This window comes from Porites lutea, chromosome 2, assembly GCF_958299795.1.
Source record: "Porites lutea chromosome 2, jaPorLute2.1, whole genome shotgun sequence".
Classification (NCBI taxonomy): Eukaryota; Metazoa; Cnidaria; class Anthozoa; order Scleractinia; family Poritidae; genus Porites; species Porites lutea.
In genome coordinates, this window is record NC_133202.1 from 30349673 (window position 1) to 30367798 (window position 18126).

At 41.9% G+C, this 18126-nt stretch overlaps 1 protein-coding gene across 1 annotated transcript; it reads left to right on the forward strand.

Annotated features, from left to right (window-relative positions):
• The first annotated feature begins 2416 nt into the window (after positions 1-2416).
• LOC140928277 (b(0,+)-type amino acid transporter 1-like) lies at positions 2417-16612 on the forward strand. The gene is made up of 10 exons (XM_073378015.1): positions 2417-3039; positions 7372-7497; positions 8845-8944; positions 9205-9249; positions 9783-9906; positions 10855-10958; positions 11530-11626; positions 12508-12663; positions 14090-14267; positions 15621-16612. The coding sequence occupies exons 1-10, from the start codon at positions 2481-2483 to the stop codon at positions 15695-15697; spliced, it is 1566 nt and encodes a 521-aa protein (XP_073234116.1). The 5' UTR covers positions 2417-2480; the 3' UTR covers positions 15698-16612.
• Positions 16613-18126: the final 1514 nt, after the last annotated feature.

Consider the following 18126-nt stretch of genomic DNA (forward strand, 5'->3'; position numbering starts at 1 on the left):
TTTCCGAAGTTAGCCGATCATTGATTAGAATGTCTTCGTACCAAACTCGGAAATAATCCTCCCTCTATTTCAAGTTCATCCCGATCGCACTTTCGAGAGGAAATACACTCACAATATCATTCCAAAAATTTCCTGGTCGTATCCGGAATTGAAGGTGATTGCTCCTAATTCGCAGAAACAGATCAAAATGCGATCGCCGTACAAGTTTCGACATATCCGAGCTGTGTCCATTGGAATCTTAATTTATGGTGGGTAATTGAACCGGACCTCGATTCACTCGTGCTGTTTGGTGTTTTGCTGAGCCAAAACAACCGTCACTGCAAGGAGATGTTAAAATTACGACTCCTTTTTTATAGTGGTATTAAATCAATTTTCAAATAACAAGTCTCCCGCGCGCCATTGTCTTTTATGGGTACCAGCCACGGTATCAGCCTGTAAACAGGTGCACTGTGTTTGAACCGGGTGGCAAAGGGGTTTTCCGTGACGAGTGTTGTGTCCCAAATTATCAGCGTGATGCGTGATCGGGCCCAGGCGTGAGGCGTGACTGGGCATAGCACGTGATGCGTGGTGGACAATTTTCATAATGCGTGATGCGTGATTTAATTTCCTTTCTGATTTCCGTGATTGTTGAAAATTATTTGAAACTGTTTGAACCAGCTGGTGGATAAATGGAAACGATACGGTTAGACTATCGGATGCGCCGTGGATTTGAACCTCAAGGGTCCAGTATGCTGGCTCTATTGGCCCATGCTATTTAGACAGGACATCCTGATTTAGATTAACTTGCCAATAAGTACCCCAAAATACAAGAACCCACTTTGCCAGAGTTCAAAACAAGTAAGTTTAATAATGTATTAGCGGATGTGTACCGTATTAGAACTGTTTTTATTAGATGGACTATTTTAAAAGGATGAACTTCTAAATGACTTCTTTGACCCTTTTTATAGTTATACTGCGAATGTAATGTAGACTACGGTACCAAATAATTTATCATACCAAAGGAGGCTGCTTTTTCATTTATTTCTTTAAAACTTAAAAATTCAGTCAAGTGAAAAAACGGGCTTTTTGTGACGTCCGAAAAGAAGTATTAAAACGACGGGGCAGTCTTTTTGTGTTGTCAGCAACGTTCCTGTTGGGAGCCGGGTGTTAAGAAAGGGGGAGCGTTGCGTGACGACACCGGAAACAGCTTATGACAAGCTCATTTTGGTCGACGGGGTGAGTGTTAGTCTGCTACACAGCCGTTTTTATTGTCGTCACGCAGGAGCGTTGCGTGACGACACTTAAAACGGCTGTGTAGCAGACCAGGTGAGCGTTTGTTCGAGGGACGTTTCCTGAAAAATATTGTATAACCATTCCACTGCAGAAAAAGTGAAAAGAAAAGAAAAGGAAAGAAAAAACAAAAATAAAGAGAGGGTGAGGGCATGATCTCAGGCTACTGAAACTGGATCGAATGAGTTACTGGCCTTCCTAGCCTGAGTATCAGGCGTTTCTGGGGAAAAGGGGAAAGATGGAAACGAAAAAGGGAGAGAGCTGAGCTTCTCCCCCTCCCCCCTCCCCCATCTAAAATCTCCTCTCCCCTAGCCCCTTAGGAAGGCATGATACTCAGGCTATAGCCTTCCAAAAGAGATTTTTACATCTCTTTTGGAAATTGGATTATGATTGTAATAGTACTCCAAAACAGATTTTCGTTTTCCACTATAAGTATAAAAGGAAGCGAAGTATCATTTGCCATAACTTGTCTCTGCGTTTTTAAAATCCATTGTTTTCACTCATATGAAAAAATTTGGCAAAGATCTTGTTTTGGTTTCAGGCCTCCTTCCAAAAATGCGATAACATTCAAAGACGACCGTAATGGCATCGAACTACTCAAATCAAAATACTCCTTTCTCCTATCAACTGTCGAACTTACTGGTGTCAAAGAAGTCGAAACAATCGCATGTGAAATTTTACAGCAAAATGACAGCATTTGCGTGACAGCTGAAAAGTATTCGTGTCTTCGTGAGATACTAGGGAATGAAATTGACATCCCTGATGAATGTATTTTGCGGGTAATTTGAAAACTTTATGTACAGTACTCTGCTATGCAAAAGATAAACATGAATGAGCTGATGAAAAGAGCTCAATCAACATATCGTGTGATTTATTTTCAAGAATTGCGACCCATCCTTTGTTCAGGCATCTTCCCGCCTAAGCTAATTCCCGCCAAGCAAAAACAAATTCTAGTTAATGAATAGGACATGGATCAACGAGCCGTAATTTAAATATATTAAGTGGCTTTGTCTGTCATAATAAAAAGAAATAATCTTGTTCTCGCTTGTCCTAATTTCTATTGGCTGTCTGCGACTTGTGCGATTATTTTTGCCGATTCTTGAGTGACCCTCGAGACCCCTGATTTCCATAATATAAGCTGGACGTACACACGTGCAGGCTAGCATCCCGCGCAAAATTTTGTAGTTGTACTTGCCAGTGAACTTGGCAAGATGGAGAACGGCAACGAAAAGCTAAACAACCATTGGGGAAGCGATGAATACTTGTCGAGGGAAGCTAAGGACAAGACTGAAGACAACCTGTTAGCGGATGATAGTGATGCTTCGAGGACAGGACAGGAGGAAAGGGGGTTTGTCGGTTTGGAACGAAAGCTCGGTCTTGTAAGCGGAATATGTCTGATCGTTGGCACTATGATTGGCTCGGGAATATTCGCATCTCCTCGCTATGTGATGGAGAACAGCGGGTCTGTTGGACTGACACTAATTGTTTGGTCGCTGTGCGGTGTTTTAGCGATATTTGGAGCACTGAGTTACGCGGAGTTGGGCACAATGATACCTTTGTCAGGTGCAGAATATGTGTACTTGCTCGAAGGGTTCGGTGCTTTGCCGGCTTTTCTGTACTCATGGACTTCTGTCATTGTGCTTAAGCCCTCACAAGTTGCTATTATCTGTCTGGCGTTTGGCGCCTACGTGATCGAGCCGATCTTTCCCGGCTGTGGTGACCGCGAGAACCTGCAGCCCGCCGTGAAACTCCTAGCAGCCATCGCGATAGGTGAGTACAAAACATAAAAATTAAGATATTGCGCAATTTTGACATTTGCAAAAATAAACGAGGGGACCGAAAACAAATTTCTCAGAGGCTCTTGTTTCGTTTTGTCTTATTTTACCTGGTTAAAAAACAGTGTAAACAAACAAAATGCAAACGAACGTTGTGTAATCATTCTGACGACAAGCTGAGGGGGAATGTCATCGACATCTCGTTGGTGTGTTAAGGCGCACGACAGGCAGTTTCGTCGTGTTTGCTATAACCTCGAAACATCTTTAAAACTCTGTTATTGGTTTCTAATTTTACTCCCTTTTGAGCGATTTTAGCATGTACTAATGCTCAATATTTTAGCTTTATTTATCATAAAACGGCATGTTTAATAAAAACTCCGTTTGCAATTTTTTAGTCGTTATAAATGCGCAAATTGATTCAATTTCTATTCTCACATTGACTGCATCACGCACCAGGCGTCGAATGTTGCGATATTTTCTTCGAGAACGTTTTCCAGCTCGTAAAAATCGTCGATTCGTGTTTTGTCAACCAAAACATTCAAGAAAGTGAAACTAATGCGACTGCAAATTTGTCCTATACTTTTCTCCCTCGATCGCCATGTACTTTGGCTAGTTTTGGTAACTTAAAGCGCGCGGTGGGTTGTATTTTTTATTTGTAACTAAGGTAAGGGTATTCGTTAATACTATTCAAATTTAGTTTTTTTTCAATCAGTGTGGGATTTAATGTCCAGATATCGAAATGTAAGATCGCCTTTTTTTTCTTCAAGCACCTGTCCAATGCCGGTCTGTTTGTAAGAAGTCTCAGTTATAGTCAGCGAGATATCGATTGGCCTGCCTCGACTGATAAATGTACATATCCGCACGGCAGGCAATAAGTACAAAAAATCCTGAAACTTGAGATATTTGACAGGTTGATGAATTATTTGACAACTCTTTGAATTTGTCACGTGTTATCGATGAGAATAATTTGATGTTAACATGCAGAGGCACCACTGAAAGGCTGAGTTAGTGAAGAACAATGACACAAGGTCGCCAACGAATTTATTGACAAGCCCTTTAGGGCCAACCAAAAATACCATACCAGGCTGACCTAGCCTTAATTATCGCAACCCACAACCCTCTAAATCTTTCAAGGTTGGATCAATAACTCCCCCCAGTACATTTTCTCTTAGAAATACTTGCAATTTGTCACCTCACAATGTTTTGAACTAAGAAGTTTACATACTACTCATAGACTAATAGAAATTTGCCATTTGCTCATCTCCCACAGTACACTTCCCCAAAATTTCGCAAAACCATTGTCTTCCAATTTCTCTTGGGACATCTGCACCCAAGATAAACGAAAAAAAAAAACAAACAAAAAAACAAAGGGTATGCAAAATTTTGTGGCGAAAACAAGGTGTATTATGTATCATTTTGCAATGGCAAATTTGTTTTGTTTTGTTTTGTTTTTTCCAGTTAAACTCAATTAATAAATTTGTTTGTGATTATCAAAATATGTATTTTGTTTGTAAGATATTTTACTGCCCCTCATCTGCTCATAATGTCGTACTTAACAATTTGTAACCTCCAGTTATTATAATTTTTTGTCAAAAGCCGTGCTTTGTATGGTCACAACCATCAAGTGAAATATAATATCCTTTGTTGCTGATTCATCGTGCCTTTAAGTGAGGGATATTGGGGTCTTTACCATTTTCAAAATCAGTGTTGCGGGTTTTGCTCTTAAAATTTACAGTTTTGGAGCCGCATTTAAAGCTATCATCAGTTTTTTCTCGTGGTTACGATTGGTTCTTATAAAAAGGAAAGCAGGTTTTCTGGTGTCAATCTAATCTGTAGCCTGCATAACTGGCGCTTTATGAGCCAAGCGAGGCAAACACGGCGTTTCGCGTAGCCTCCCCGCAGACGTCCTTTGGGGTTCGTTTGTCACGCATTCATTTCTCCCCCACGGGGAGAAATGAATGCGTGACAAACGAACCCTATAGGACGTCTGCGGGGAGGCTACGTTTCGCGCGAATTGCGAGGCGATTTTTCTCCTCCCCCTCGCCTCGTGGATGGTTCGCGCGAAATGCCTATTTGCCTCGCTTGGCTCATAGAGCGCGTGTTATGCAAGCTATCTAATCTAAAGGTGCGCATACAGGAAAAAAACATAACCACTTTCTGATTATGTGGCGGTGATTTAATTGCTGGAAGTACCATTTCTTCAGTGATTTTTGAAGTAAACAATTCTGGTTGTGAACAGTATCAGGAGCTCCTGACAGTATCCAAATCAGTGTTGGATCACAGACGTTTTTCTTTTTATCGACGATTCGAAAGCGCGCGCGGAGCGTGAGAACCAGGGCGACACTCCATTGTGTTTGCGGTCAGTAAATCTCCCTCGGTTTTTTTCTATACTCGGGCGCCCTCGACCATCCTTCCACGCAGACGTTTTTTGGGGGTTCGTCACGCGTTCCTGCCTCACGGAGATGATTGCGTGACAAGCCGAAAGAACGTGTGTGCTGCGGGGGAGGCTAGCCCAGAGGGTCTGTGTTATACCAAAATGTATTCTCCTTTAACAGCAGGGAATCAGTTGATAGCCCGACAATGCAAAATATTAACCAAGCGACACCTAACCAGTTACAGCTAGTCGATGTTTATAGCAAAAAGCAGCGTTCTTTGACTCCTTCTCGCCTGCAAAAGTTACCAGTTGGGCTTTGCAGTTGGGCATAATGGAAGAACATGAGATGAGAAACCATAGCTACCATGACGCAACAAGCCAGGCTGATTTACTGGCAAGTCAAGCCGACTGTAGTCGCGACGAGAGCAAAATAAATCCCGCCACCACTCAAGCTCTTCAGCTGGAGAAGCAAGTCGGCCTTAGCGGAAGCATTTCTCTTATCGTAGGTACAATGATTGGCAGCGGAATATTCGCTTCAGCCAGTGGAGTGTTCAGTCAGGCGGGCTCTGTAGGTTTGACTTTATCAGTGTGGGCAGGATGCGGTATTATCGCAATGCTCGGTGCATTGTGTTATTGCGAGTTGGGAACCATGATTCCGAAATCTGGAGGCGAGTTTGTGTACCTCCTGGAAGGTTTAGGTGCGCTGCCCGCATTTCTGTACAGTTGGACTTCGGTTGTCCTTCTCAGGCCGGCGCAAACGGCCATCATCGCTCTCGCTTTTGGAAGTTATGTCGCCGAGCCCTTTTTTCCCTCGTGTGTCAGTCAAGATTCGGAGCGACCAGACTTAGACGTTTTGGTGAAGATATTGGCTTCCCTGTGCATTGGTGAGAGCCTGCCTGTTCTATTTCCAGGGGGGTGGAGACGGCTGACATTTTAGACTGCCATAGCGTGCACCACAGGCGGCACCAAGATTACGTCTGCCACGCGGTATTAGGTCGTTTCGCCCGTACTTAAGTCGATTTGTTCGATGTCTGTCGTTCTTTTAAGCCTGGAAAAAGGGATAAGCATGAAGATATGGACTGCACATGTGGAATCCAAGCTTAACTAAAAGAACATCTCACCGAGTTGTAGAATGTCATCGGGCGAATTGACTTAAGTCCCGGCAAAACGGCGCAGGGCGAAACGACCGCAATTCCTGCGACGTGTTATCACTGTTTAGAGAGAATTTTATCTTACGTCAGTTTGTATCCTCAGAATTTACAAGAAGAAAACATCTTGAAAAGTTTATGTTAAGCCCAAGAAGGCATGGACTTTCGTTACCGGACGACATTAAGTTGGGTATTTTTCTTTCCCATCGACAATTTCCCCCCACAGGAAAGAAAAGTGCCGTTATCAAAGAGGAATAATCCCCAAGGAAATTCCATGGAGAGCTTTTAGAGTTAATTTCTGGGTTAATTGTTTACGTGAATGCCTATTCTAGACATTTAAAATCCGGTTCAAAAGTTTTAGTAGGTTAGAGATAAGCTCCAAACTTTCGACACTTTTAAGTCCCGGTCATCCTCTGCGACTAACCAGTGTTGATTGCCAGTGTTTGACAGGATGCAGTTTTTTGGCATTTCGTAGCCTAAGTGGCTGGCGTTAAAAGGGGAAGGGGGAATTTGGGCGTGCGGGGGGCGCGGGCGTGCGAGGGAGAAAGGAAAGCTTCCCTTCCTCCCTCCTCCCTCTGGCGCGATCTCGCGCCCTTATTCCCTTCCCCTTCCCTTTCGAACGTCTACCACGAGGGCTAGGTATTGCCCAAAAAAAACCACTTGCTGAGGAAAATATAAGTACTCACACAGTTTTTTTTCTGTCGCTTTGTTCCCTTTTCAGTCTTACTGTAATGAAAACAATAGAGATTATAGAATACCAGCCTTTGTTTGAGTCGACTTAAATTTGTACTTCTTTTCATTGCAGCGGTGATTCTGTTTGTGAATTGTGCGAGTGTGAAGTGGGCCTCGCGGATGCAAATCGTATTCACTGTTTGCAAGATGGCGGCAATAGTCATGTTGATTATCACTGGTATTGTTCGCCTTGGACAAGGTGAGGATGTCACCGCTTTTATGCTTATATTTATTAAGTTTTTTTAACTGCTCACAACGAGAGAATTTGCCATCTTTTTCGGTGCTAGAGATTTATCCACGTTGTTGAGCTATAAATTGGGTCCTTATTTCCAAAGGGTCCTCAACACTGCCATCTTATCACCTCCTCTTCCCACTGAATCATACTGATACCAGTTGCTCTTACGAGGGCTCTTAAATACAGCCGATTTTCTGTGGTTTTATTTTTAATAAGACTGTAAGTTTCGATTTTAATTCGTGCTTGCAACTAGCGGCAGTTTCACTGAGATTTGGTGCCATGTGTTTCAACCTTCTCGAATTTGATGATTTATCGGCGATTTCTTGTTCGAAGGTTAAAAAAAACGTAACCGCCGAGGCGAACTGTTTACGTCGCATGAAGCGTTTTAACGTGCAGCGTTTTTGCGGACGTTAAGCGCGGGAAAACTACATTACTCATGGTTGCCACAGGTCAGGAAATGGTCTGGGAAAAAATTTCGTCAAGGTCAGGGAATAGTCAGGAAATTTCACTTCGAGTCAGGGAAAATTTAAGTCTTTGAAAGAAGTCAGGGAAAAGTGACATTTTAAGAGTACATTTGTACATTTTACGGACGTGAATCGTGTTTGGTAGGATGTTGTTCATGAAACTGAACAACAAGCTGATGTTGGGTTTCAGGAAAATCAATCCTTTTTGCACGTTATGTTAAGGAAATATAAATTCATGTACACCGCACTTGACTTGCTGGAAGTATAAATAAATGGGTGGAAGGGATGGCTGTGAGGGGAGCATAATTTGTGAAATTGTTAATTCAGTTGGTCAGGGAAATTTTACATTTGTCAGGGAAAAGTCGGGGAATTTCAGAAACCTCTGGCGCCGGTTTTTAGGGCGAAGGGAGGAATTTTGAGGACGCGCATACATGAGAGCGGAGAAAAAGAGTAGAGACCTTCTCTCCCCTTTACCCTCGCACGCTCGTTCAGGTAGGAATGGAATTTTCCTCAGGGATAATAGAGCGAGCAAAATACGAGAGCTTGCTTAAAAATCGCCACCTGCGAGTAAGGTGAAACGCGAAGGGAAGAGGCAAATTTCGTATTTCCACACGTTCGCGTATTTTGCTCTCTCTACCATTTTCGCGGGTGGCGATATTCATTACAACAAGCGTGTTAAAAAAAAAATCGCTCTCTTTTTTATCCCCAAAGTAAATGACAGTCTACTTGAAGTCTAGAGATTCTACTAAAAAATCCATCGCCGCTAAAAACTGCTTTGAAACAACATCCGCTTAAAAGTTGTTTATCATCTTTATTTGAAGATTTCTCTTGGTGTTACTTTACACAGGATACACAGAAAGTTTTCAGAATTCCTTTAGCGGTACAACAAGCAGAATTGGTCTTGTGGGATTTGCGTTTTACAATGGTTTGTGGGCCTATGATGGCTGGTAAGTCAGTTCTTTAATCTTTTTCTGCTACCACTGCTAGGATGCTCTTGGCGCCGGTCTCCGTTGTAAACTACTGAACAACTTTGTATTTTAATACCTAGGTCATGTTGTTTGCACGAAAAATTGATTCATCAAATAAGCGCCTCTACTCAAATAAGCGCCCCCTTCTTATCCTAAATTTGAGGATGTACGGTATGTTTTGCTGAATTGGTTTGTTTCTTCACCATTATTTATAAATTTACTTCTTTTTTAACGTACAGGAATAATTTGAACTACGTCACGGAAGAACTGAAGAATCCTTACCGGTAAGACACTGACGATGATGATGATGATGATGATGATGATGATGATGATGATGATGATGATGATGATGATGATGATGATTCAGTTACTTATATAGCACCAGCTTCTTCCATAAAAAATGATCAGAAGTGCTTTACAATGATTCACCTAGAAGTCAGTACAAAATAATAGAAATATACAGTGTAAAATGTAATAGAATAAGGACAAATTACTAGATCAAATAATCTTAATAAATGAGCCTAAAAGATATAAATAATTAACTCAGATCAACCGAGATGCATAGTTAATTGACCATACACAGTTAGGCGATGTTTCTGGCAGGCAGCCATTTTCTATTTTTACGTTGTAGAGCGATTTAGCCTTTGAAGTAACGTCGGCAACCCAGTCGAAAAGGCGAGTTTTGTGGACGTGTGACTCTTATTCGCTAGGAAACGTTTAGAGCTTCCGGCGGCTCGCGGCTTGCGCGTCCGTTTGAGTGAAAGTGTGATAGGGATGCAAAACCCTCATATGATCTTCTCATATTGTTTTCTTACAGAGACTTGCCGCTGTCCATTTTAATTGGCATTCCCCTAGTAACGGTCTGCTACGTGCTGGTAAATATCGCTTATTTGGCAGTACTAACGCCCGCGGAAGTCATGGAGTCAAGTGCTGTGGCCGTGGTAAGTAGCAATTGTCGCCTCTTAGGTTTAGTCTGTCTCAAGCTCTAGCCGCCACCCAAGAAATAGACTAGTGACCTTACGATCCGACCACGGCATTGCCGAAGAAAGCGTTGCAGAGAAACTGTCTTCACATCCTTTCAAACCTTTTGTGGTTATTCCAATAAGCGGGTCCGAATTCAGACAGAGATTTTCGCCTTACCGTTCCCGTTTTTAAGTAAACTGAAAATTTGGTCATTTGAGGTCGTAGCTGTGTAGACGGCACAGAAATTTACAAAAAAAGCGCCTATTATGTTTAGGCGTTTCCCGGCATTGCCGTCGCCGTCGCCGTCGTAGTTTCGTGAGGTCCCTACTGGCCCTGAGACAGCACGGATGGGAAGTCGAGCTCAGTCTAATTTCACTGAGGTCAAACGAGATGTGTGCCAAAATGAAGGAAAGTAGGTAGACGGCTTAGGCTGCAAGCAGACTCTTATCTCAAAACCACCCTCCACTCAATCAAGAGCTTGCTTGCAAGTTTGATGCATTACCAGTAAACTAAAGAAGTAAAACGCGAGTGCAAAAGGCTCGCTGCCGTCGCCGTCGTAGTTGGCTCCATTCTGCGTTAAAACGGTGGAGATGACCACGCGACATTTTCCTGCCATTTTTTCCCGCCATTTATACCGGTTTTTAACGTTCTTGAAAAAACGATGGTAACAACCATGATTATTTTAAATTTTGTTGTTTTGTTGTTGCTACAAGCAAGGTACTTTCTATTTTAACTTAAAAATTACTAAGAGAGATTTGTTGCTCGGAATTTTTGGGTTGTTTTAAAAGAGTAATTTGACCAAATTTGAGGGCGTTTGCGCTCAAGTTTAGCCCAGTGTGTCGATGTTCCGCTAAACTTCAGTTACAGAACTCAAGGGAAGGTAAACAGGAGAATTTTAATCCCGGTTTTCAAATATTGCATTTTAGACCTTAGCAGATCGTTTGTACGGCGTCATGGCCTGGGTTATTCCAATATTTGTTGCATCATCAACATTTGGAGCAGCTAACGGATCAGCTTTTAGTGGTGGAAGGTTGGTATTTCAGCATACTGAAATTCGGCTTATTATATTGGTTGAAGTCTTACTTACTGTTGCTGTTTGCTTTAGGCCTGGCAGCTTCTGTGAACATGATCATATAGTTACTACGTAGGGCCTAACTGCATCGTGTTATAGCCAGGCATACACCTTAATTAACCCTTAAAGGCCCGATATCCTCATACAATTCTTCAAACAGATCTCTATACATTTCCATCAACAATTAGTTTGGGGAATTTGATAGCAGATCAAAGTATTTTCCTCTAGGTGATCATTTTATGAATTCTCATAACCTTTACTCTTGATTATGTGTCGATATGATCAGGAGAAAATTGATGTTGATCACTCTTGGAACTTGAAGGGTTAACTTCTTGATTATCCCTCCGGATAGATTTATTCATGAATGTTAGTAAATCATGATGAAGATCCTAGGTTATTAAAAGGAGCATTTGAGGCTGATTCTTTCCTATTAGAGGTAACTTAACTTTGAACAAATGGACCCTGTAGTTGTCATAAAAATAAGCCCAACAACGAGATTCATACATTCTCTCTTTCTATGTTACTGTAGATTAGTATTCGCCGCAGCCCGAGAAGGACATTTACCCAAGTTCCTTGCCATGATTCACACAAAGAGACACACTCCCCTTCCCGCCATGCTGTTCACGGTAGGTCAAAAGAACCGAATTGACAACAGACATTTGTTAACTGACGTTACTATACGCTGGCTTCGCGGCGAGTAGGCTTGATCAAGCGAATTCACCCAGCCGATAAGTTGGGCCTACCGGTTATCAGCTCGCCGGGAATCTTTACCGCTCTTTGTTCCTGCCAGAATGTAGGAAATCATCTTTTTTTTTTGCTATACAGTAAATTCTGTATTAACAACGCCTATTTCCGTGAAAAAAGGCTAGATATTGCTCGTTCCTTCCTCTCTCTTTCTCTCTCTGTGTTGTTCTTTTTGCAAGAGAAGAACTTGGAAAATATCCAGCCTTCCTGACCTTATTTTCTCAGTGAAATATGATCCTTTTTGCATTTTCATTTTTGTTCTTGTAAATCCTTAATCTAGCTTAGGAAGATTATAGAATTGAGAACCCGCGTTCGTTAAATATACTCATGTATTATAACTTTTCTTTCCTCCGCAGAGGCCCCTTTGTGTCGTAGGGAGACTGGAGAGAAGGAAAAAAGAAAGCACGCGGGGGACGATGGGAAGGGGAAAGAGAGGAAGCGAGGCCTCGGCTCCCGCGATTTCTCTCTTCCCATCGCCCCCTGCGCGCTTTCTTTTTTTCGATTATTGCATTTTTTTACTATTGGGATACCCATCGGGAGCCTCTGTGGAGAAGGGAGTAATAACTTAACATATTCGGCTACAATTTCACCGATCTTTTCACACTGACTGTTCACTAGCCTCCCACGCAGACGTTCCTAGGGCTTCCTCACGCGTTCCTGATCGTCTGACGAACCCCTAAAGAACGTCTGCGTTGAAGGCTAGCCATTCACGTTTCTTCTGACAGTTTTTGTTTATTTTCCCTGTTTTCTTTTTTAACCCCAGAGTATAATTGCCTGGATCATGTTACTGCCCGACTCCAGCTCTTTTGAGACGCTAATAAACTACTTCAGTTTTGCTGCTTGGGTTTTCTATGGTGTCACGGTGTCTGCTCTCATCTGGCTTCGCTATCGGAAACCTGAAATGAAACGACCCTACAAAGTGAGTCATGTTGCCTTAATAATTAATTACGCTTAGGAAGGAAGGTCCTTCATGGTTGGTCCATTGTGTTCGGGCAGGAGAATGGGGCAAGGGTGATAGATAGGCAAGCTTGAAAGCGAGGCTCAAACGGAGGTAACTTGGGAGATAGAGAAAAAGACATACTGAAGGTCTTGGGAAAAAATTATTACAGATCAAGGAAAATTATCAAAATCTGTTAAGTCGAGTGCAGCACAACAAACGTTTGGATGGAACGCATTCAGGGATGGATGGAAAGCAAGAGCCATATGGCTCTTGATGGAAGTCGAGTGAAAACTATAGCAGCAGAAGAATTCTACCAGAATAAGGGGTGCAACAATTCACGGATGCATCGGTTTAACCGCGATATTTGTTCTAACGATATGAATATCGATATTTCAACAAGATATCGCGATATTACGATACAATAAAATTTGGTACATTGATAATTTTGTGAAATCACTGTCTTTGAGATTCCTTACCTAAGCTTTGCATTTTAGCCCTTGGAAGGCGACTTGTAATTGAAACAACGAAAAAGCACACTGACCCTGCTTTGCTTGCTTCTCATCAATTTTATTCAAGATTAGAGGTTTAAAATTTGGGGCACAATCATGAACAAATGCCTGGGCACTTATTTGTCATTTGTAAGCTATACAGTGGTGTATCGTAGCGTGGCCCTTGTATCGCGATTTGTGTCGTATCCTGTGAAACTGTATCGTTGCAGCCATAACCAGAACCCTGCATTAGGTACTGAAATCATATTTGATAGGAGAGGCTTTTATGTTGCTACGGACAATGTTTGAGTGGGAAAAATAAATAATTGAACATAACAGATTTATATCGATAGAACGTCTACAGGTAATTAGGAACATTACAGAACGATTGACTACCACGAAGACCAGAATGCATATTGTTCAGCTTATTTTTTTTATTTATGTAACATTCACTTCAAGTAGCCGGGTAAATGACAATGAGAGATTGTAGACAGCAATGCTAGTTTGAGGGGCAAGGTCGGTAAAGAGACAGCTAAAAGTAGGTTAGGTTCTCCTTGGAAGGCCTAGCTAGAGATAGGGAAGGGAGTGATAGAAGAAAGGAAGACTGGTCACTGGAAATGAAGTGAAATGAGTCTCAGCTATTAAGTGGCAAGCAACAAAACCTGGAGGAAAAGCCAACCATAATAACTGAATAGCTACTGAATACTGAATACCTTGTTTCAGTTTGCGCGTGTCGGAAGAAACACTTAGAAAAGCAAGGCAGGAAAGAAATGAAACAGAGAGACATTGGAACCTTCGCCTTTAATATGTCGGGCACAGAAGCCGAGAACCCATCAAATGTACCTTGAGTTTCGGCTGAGTGAAATCCATCGAATACGACGCCGTTTGTTAAATCAATGACTATTTTTCTATATCAGGTTCCAATAGTAGTACCCATTCTTGTCTTGCTGGCCTCAATTTACCTGGTAATAGCACCTTTCTATGAAGCGCCCCTGGAATCATTCTTCTGCTTGCTCTTCATTTTGGCTGGAATACCTGTCTATCTTATTTTTGTCTATTTTGACATCGTGCCTCGAAGCTTCTTTGCGGCAATTGGTAAGTTGTTCTGTCTGTCTTTATTTATTTAGTTTTTTTACTAACGTTAAAAGAAATCTTTACGTGCGTAATTGAAAGCTGTGACTAATGGTTTTGACTTCGGCCCGGTTTATATGGGGAAACGTTGAGCTACCCTGGGAGAACTAACTTTTCATAGATTTCCTTACAAAACGGGGCGAACTTTGGTTGGCTCGGCTTGAAGCCGGGTCACCCTGTTGTAATAGTGGGCTCACCCTCCTAGCCGGGCCAACTCTTTGTATAAACACTTTGGTTCGCCCGGCCAGAGTGGGTCAACTCGGTCAAAGCGAGACAATCGCAGCGTGCGCCTGCGCTGTTTTGGACAATCAGAGCATGCGCGAATGCTGTTGGCTCGGGCAAAGGGGTCAACTTTTTCCTGACCAGGACTCAGCAGTGAGTGTGATCCTTTTTGTACCTACACCTGTCAGACAAGGGAGCTTAAGCAAAGGCGTTTTTGAGCGACGCACGTCAACCGGAAGATGGGTCTTGTCCCTTTTGATATTCCTCGACACTACCGAATTTGTATTGCTACGTGTCTTCACACTTATAGAGACACTTATAGAGACAATTTGCCCGAAAATCTGGACAAAACCGCTGCCCAAGGATTAAAAAAGGCCGCTTCCGGTTGACGTGCGTTGCTCGAAAACGTCTTTGCTTAAGCTCGAATACAAGAGATTTTCCTGGCGGTTTCATAAATTTTCCCGGATTTTCAGTTTTTTACATTCGCAGACTTTTACTCACACAGGGGCCAAAGAGAAACACACCGTATATCCAAGTAATAGTACGCTGAACATTTCACAATACTGCATGATGTTTGGCTAACTAACCTTTTGCTTACTATTTGCACACCGTGAACCAACCAATTTCTCGGCTATGAAAATGGCAAACAATTGCAAGTCACTACAATCAAAATAACTGAGTCCAAAGAAAACAAATCCATCCACAGACTTGTTTTGTCTGGCTCAACAGGTCCGGGGGGGGGCAGCTGACCCCCTGCCCCCCCCCCTCCCCCCCGCTAGCTACGGCTCTGAACGGCACTACGAATCGGTACCAAACTGTTCGAGATTTGAAACGAATGCGAAAGAATGTGGCTAGAAAACAGCGCGACCTTCTCTCCTCCAATTAGAAGTGAGCTTAAGGCAGGTGCCTTGCTGACAGGCATTTTCCCGCATTTTTTGCAGCCCGCTTGCGTCGTATTTGCATGTTTATTGACGTTATAAGTAATCTTGGTAAAATGCGATATCAAACTTGCCCTGCTATTGAGGTGGTTGGTCAGGCGCGTGTTTACTGCTGTAGTTTATGTGCAGTACCTTATTTATTTTCTTTCCATTTCAGGGAGGTTAACTTACAAATTGCAGAAAGTATTTGATGTGGCTCTCCCCGAAAATGAAGCTGAAATGGTGGCGTCGTGAGTGTTGAAAAGTATTTTATTTGTCCCGGCCAACGCCCGTCTTCTTCATTTGCTCGAGTGGTTAGCGAAACGAGGGGCACTGGTCACAACCAATATCGGTTGTCAGCTAACTTCTTACATCCGGCGTTTTGCGCATGCATTTACTTTGTTATTACGACCAGAACTCCTCGTTTCAAGAGAAAGAAAAGGGTGTTGGGGAGGAGAATATCTCCAAAACATTTTCGTAATTGCTTTTAAAAAAGTGGTACGGCTGTCTGAATTAGACAATTTACACCTCAAACAGAAGTATTTGGTCTTCAAATTCCTTACCCGTACAGTTTAATACTATATTATAAAGTAGTTACTCTGATAACGGTTCGTCTTTTCTGGTATTTGAAATTCGAATGTTTATTCGGACACACAAAGTTTAAAACTGTAGTTTCAATATTTTGGAGTTCATGGACGAAATCCAAACATCGAATCCTCTAGTGAGTCTGGTGTTGAGTTAGAAAATTTGAGGAGTTCATGGACGAAATCCAAACAGTAAATCATCTAGAGTAGACTGTTCACAGTTCCCTATTTTTTCGTAAGATCGTCGAGATCGATCGACCCCTAAATAGAATTATTACTCATCTCCAAGCTAGACTCGATACATTTGAAGCCAAGATGGCTACCCGGAAGAGTAGCTGCTCGATCCTGACGTTCTTACGAAGGGTATCTGGTCACCTCGCCACCAAACCATTTCGCCACCAACGAAATCGCCATCAAGAATATAACTTAGATTAGCACTGTTTTGAACTTTTATGAACGGAAATTTCTTAACTGTTACTTTATTATCATATTTCAAAGAAATGACTAGTGGTCTTGAAACGTTTCTGCCAGTTTTGTAATCCTCAAATGTCAAAGTTTACATTGACAGAACCTGACCTACACATGTATTATTGCCCCCGCAGGGATTTCGCCCAGAGGCGAAATCCCGAGGAGGCACCCTAGCAACTCGCGCGTATATTAAGGACAGTACTTACAGTTCAAATATACAGTCAGTATACTAGAAAAAATCTCGATTTGCTCGAACTGGGGCCGCGAGGAATCGGTAGGTAATGATGACGTTTCTATTGTTTGCGACCGTAAACCCTTACGACATAATAGGGGACTGTGAACAGTCTACAGCCAGAGTTGCTAGTATAGGTTTTCCTTACAAAACAAATCGGTCAAATAGAAAAAAATCCAATCCTTGTGTAGCCTTCTTACGCTCCGTCTTTCAAACTTAGTATTACTCTGAATTATTTTACAGTTTATGAGTGTAGATATTGTTTTTAGCTAATCTCGTACCCAGATCTCCCACGGCCAAGGTAAAACAAAGAGAGAGATCTGGGTACGAGATTAGTTTTTAGCTACGTAGTCTGTTAGAACATTGTCATACAGCAATAGGATGTGTCGTAACCTTTTGAGCGCTGAATTTGATGATGATGATGATGATGACAAACAAGCGCTATAATGGTTTCAGGCTCCCAAAAATAAATTGCAAGATTAGCAAGAAAGCGTTAATTGACTGCAGCAGCCAGAATCCCATTTCAGTTCGTTGTTTTCCTTTGCAAATTAGAACTATAGTTTTTATACTTCACTGGCAATAATATATTTTATCAAGGGCAAAAACTGAACTGTTTTCTGGTAATGGTAGTCATCTGACCTAACCATATGTCTCGATTGTGTTCATCTCAACAAATTAAGGCGTCTTAATAACAGATCTCCCAAGTTATCAATCCTGCTCATGATTGGCTAAGACGACCAACGAAATTATTTTTGTGTGAGCCAATTGAATAACTTAGGTGGCAAAAGCTGGAAAACCTGAAACGAGGAGGGCTTCGCCTTATTGTACTGTATCGTTGCTTAAAGTCTTGACTATTTTGCAGGCCATTTACACGATGGCGACAGTCTACTACTACAACCAGAATCCTTTCCGTTTTCCCTTTCAAATTTTGAATTTGGTAATTCCTGCGGGGTTTAAATAACAAAAGCATTCATTTCCACAAGAACGCCACTCCCTGAAGGATTCTGGTCGTATTAGTAAAATCGCGTCGTCGCGTAAATGGTCTGTTTAGAAGTACCTCGGTTTTTAAGGGCATTGTTAGTAACTTAAAACGAGATGAATTTTGCGTCCATTTGCCCTTTTCTCGCTAGCTTATGATATCTGAGTAATTTTCTGTCTCGGTCGGAATGTGGGTGTCATATCTAGTCGAGTAATATGTGAGACTGGCAAATGTATTGTCGGTTATAATTAACGCGCTGCAGCGTTTATATTATTTAAGAAATGCGGACAAGCAACCTTACGTGAATTGAATTAAATTAATTGAACGTTTATGTACATATATGATATATATCAAATTCGGAATGTTTAGCTATAAATCATGTTAATATATTTGCTGCAATCTGATCCTGTGAATAGGCTTG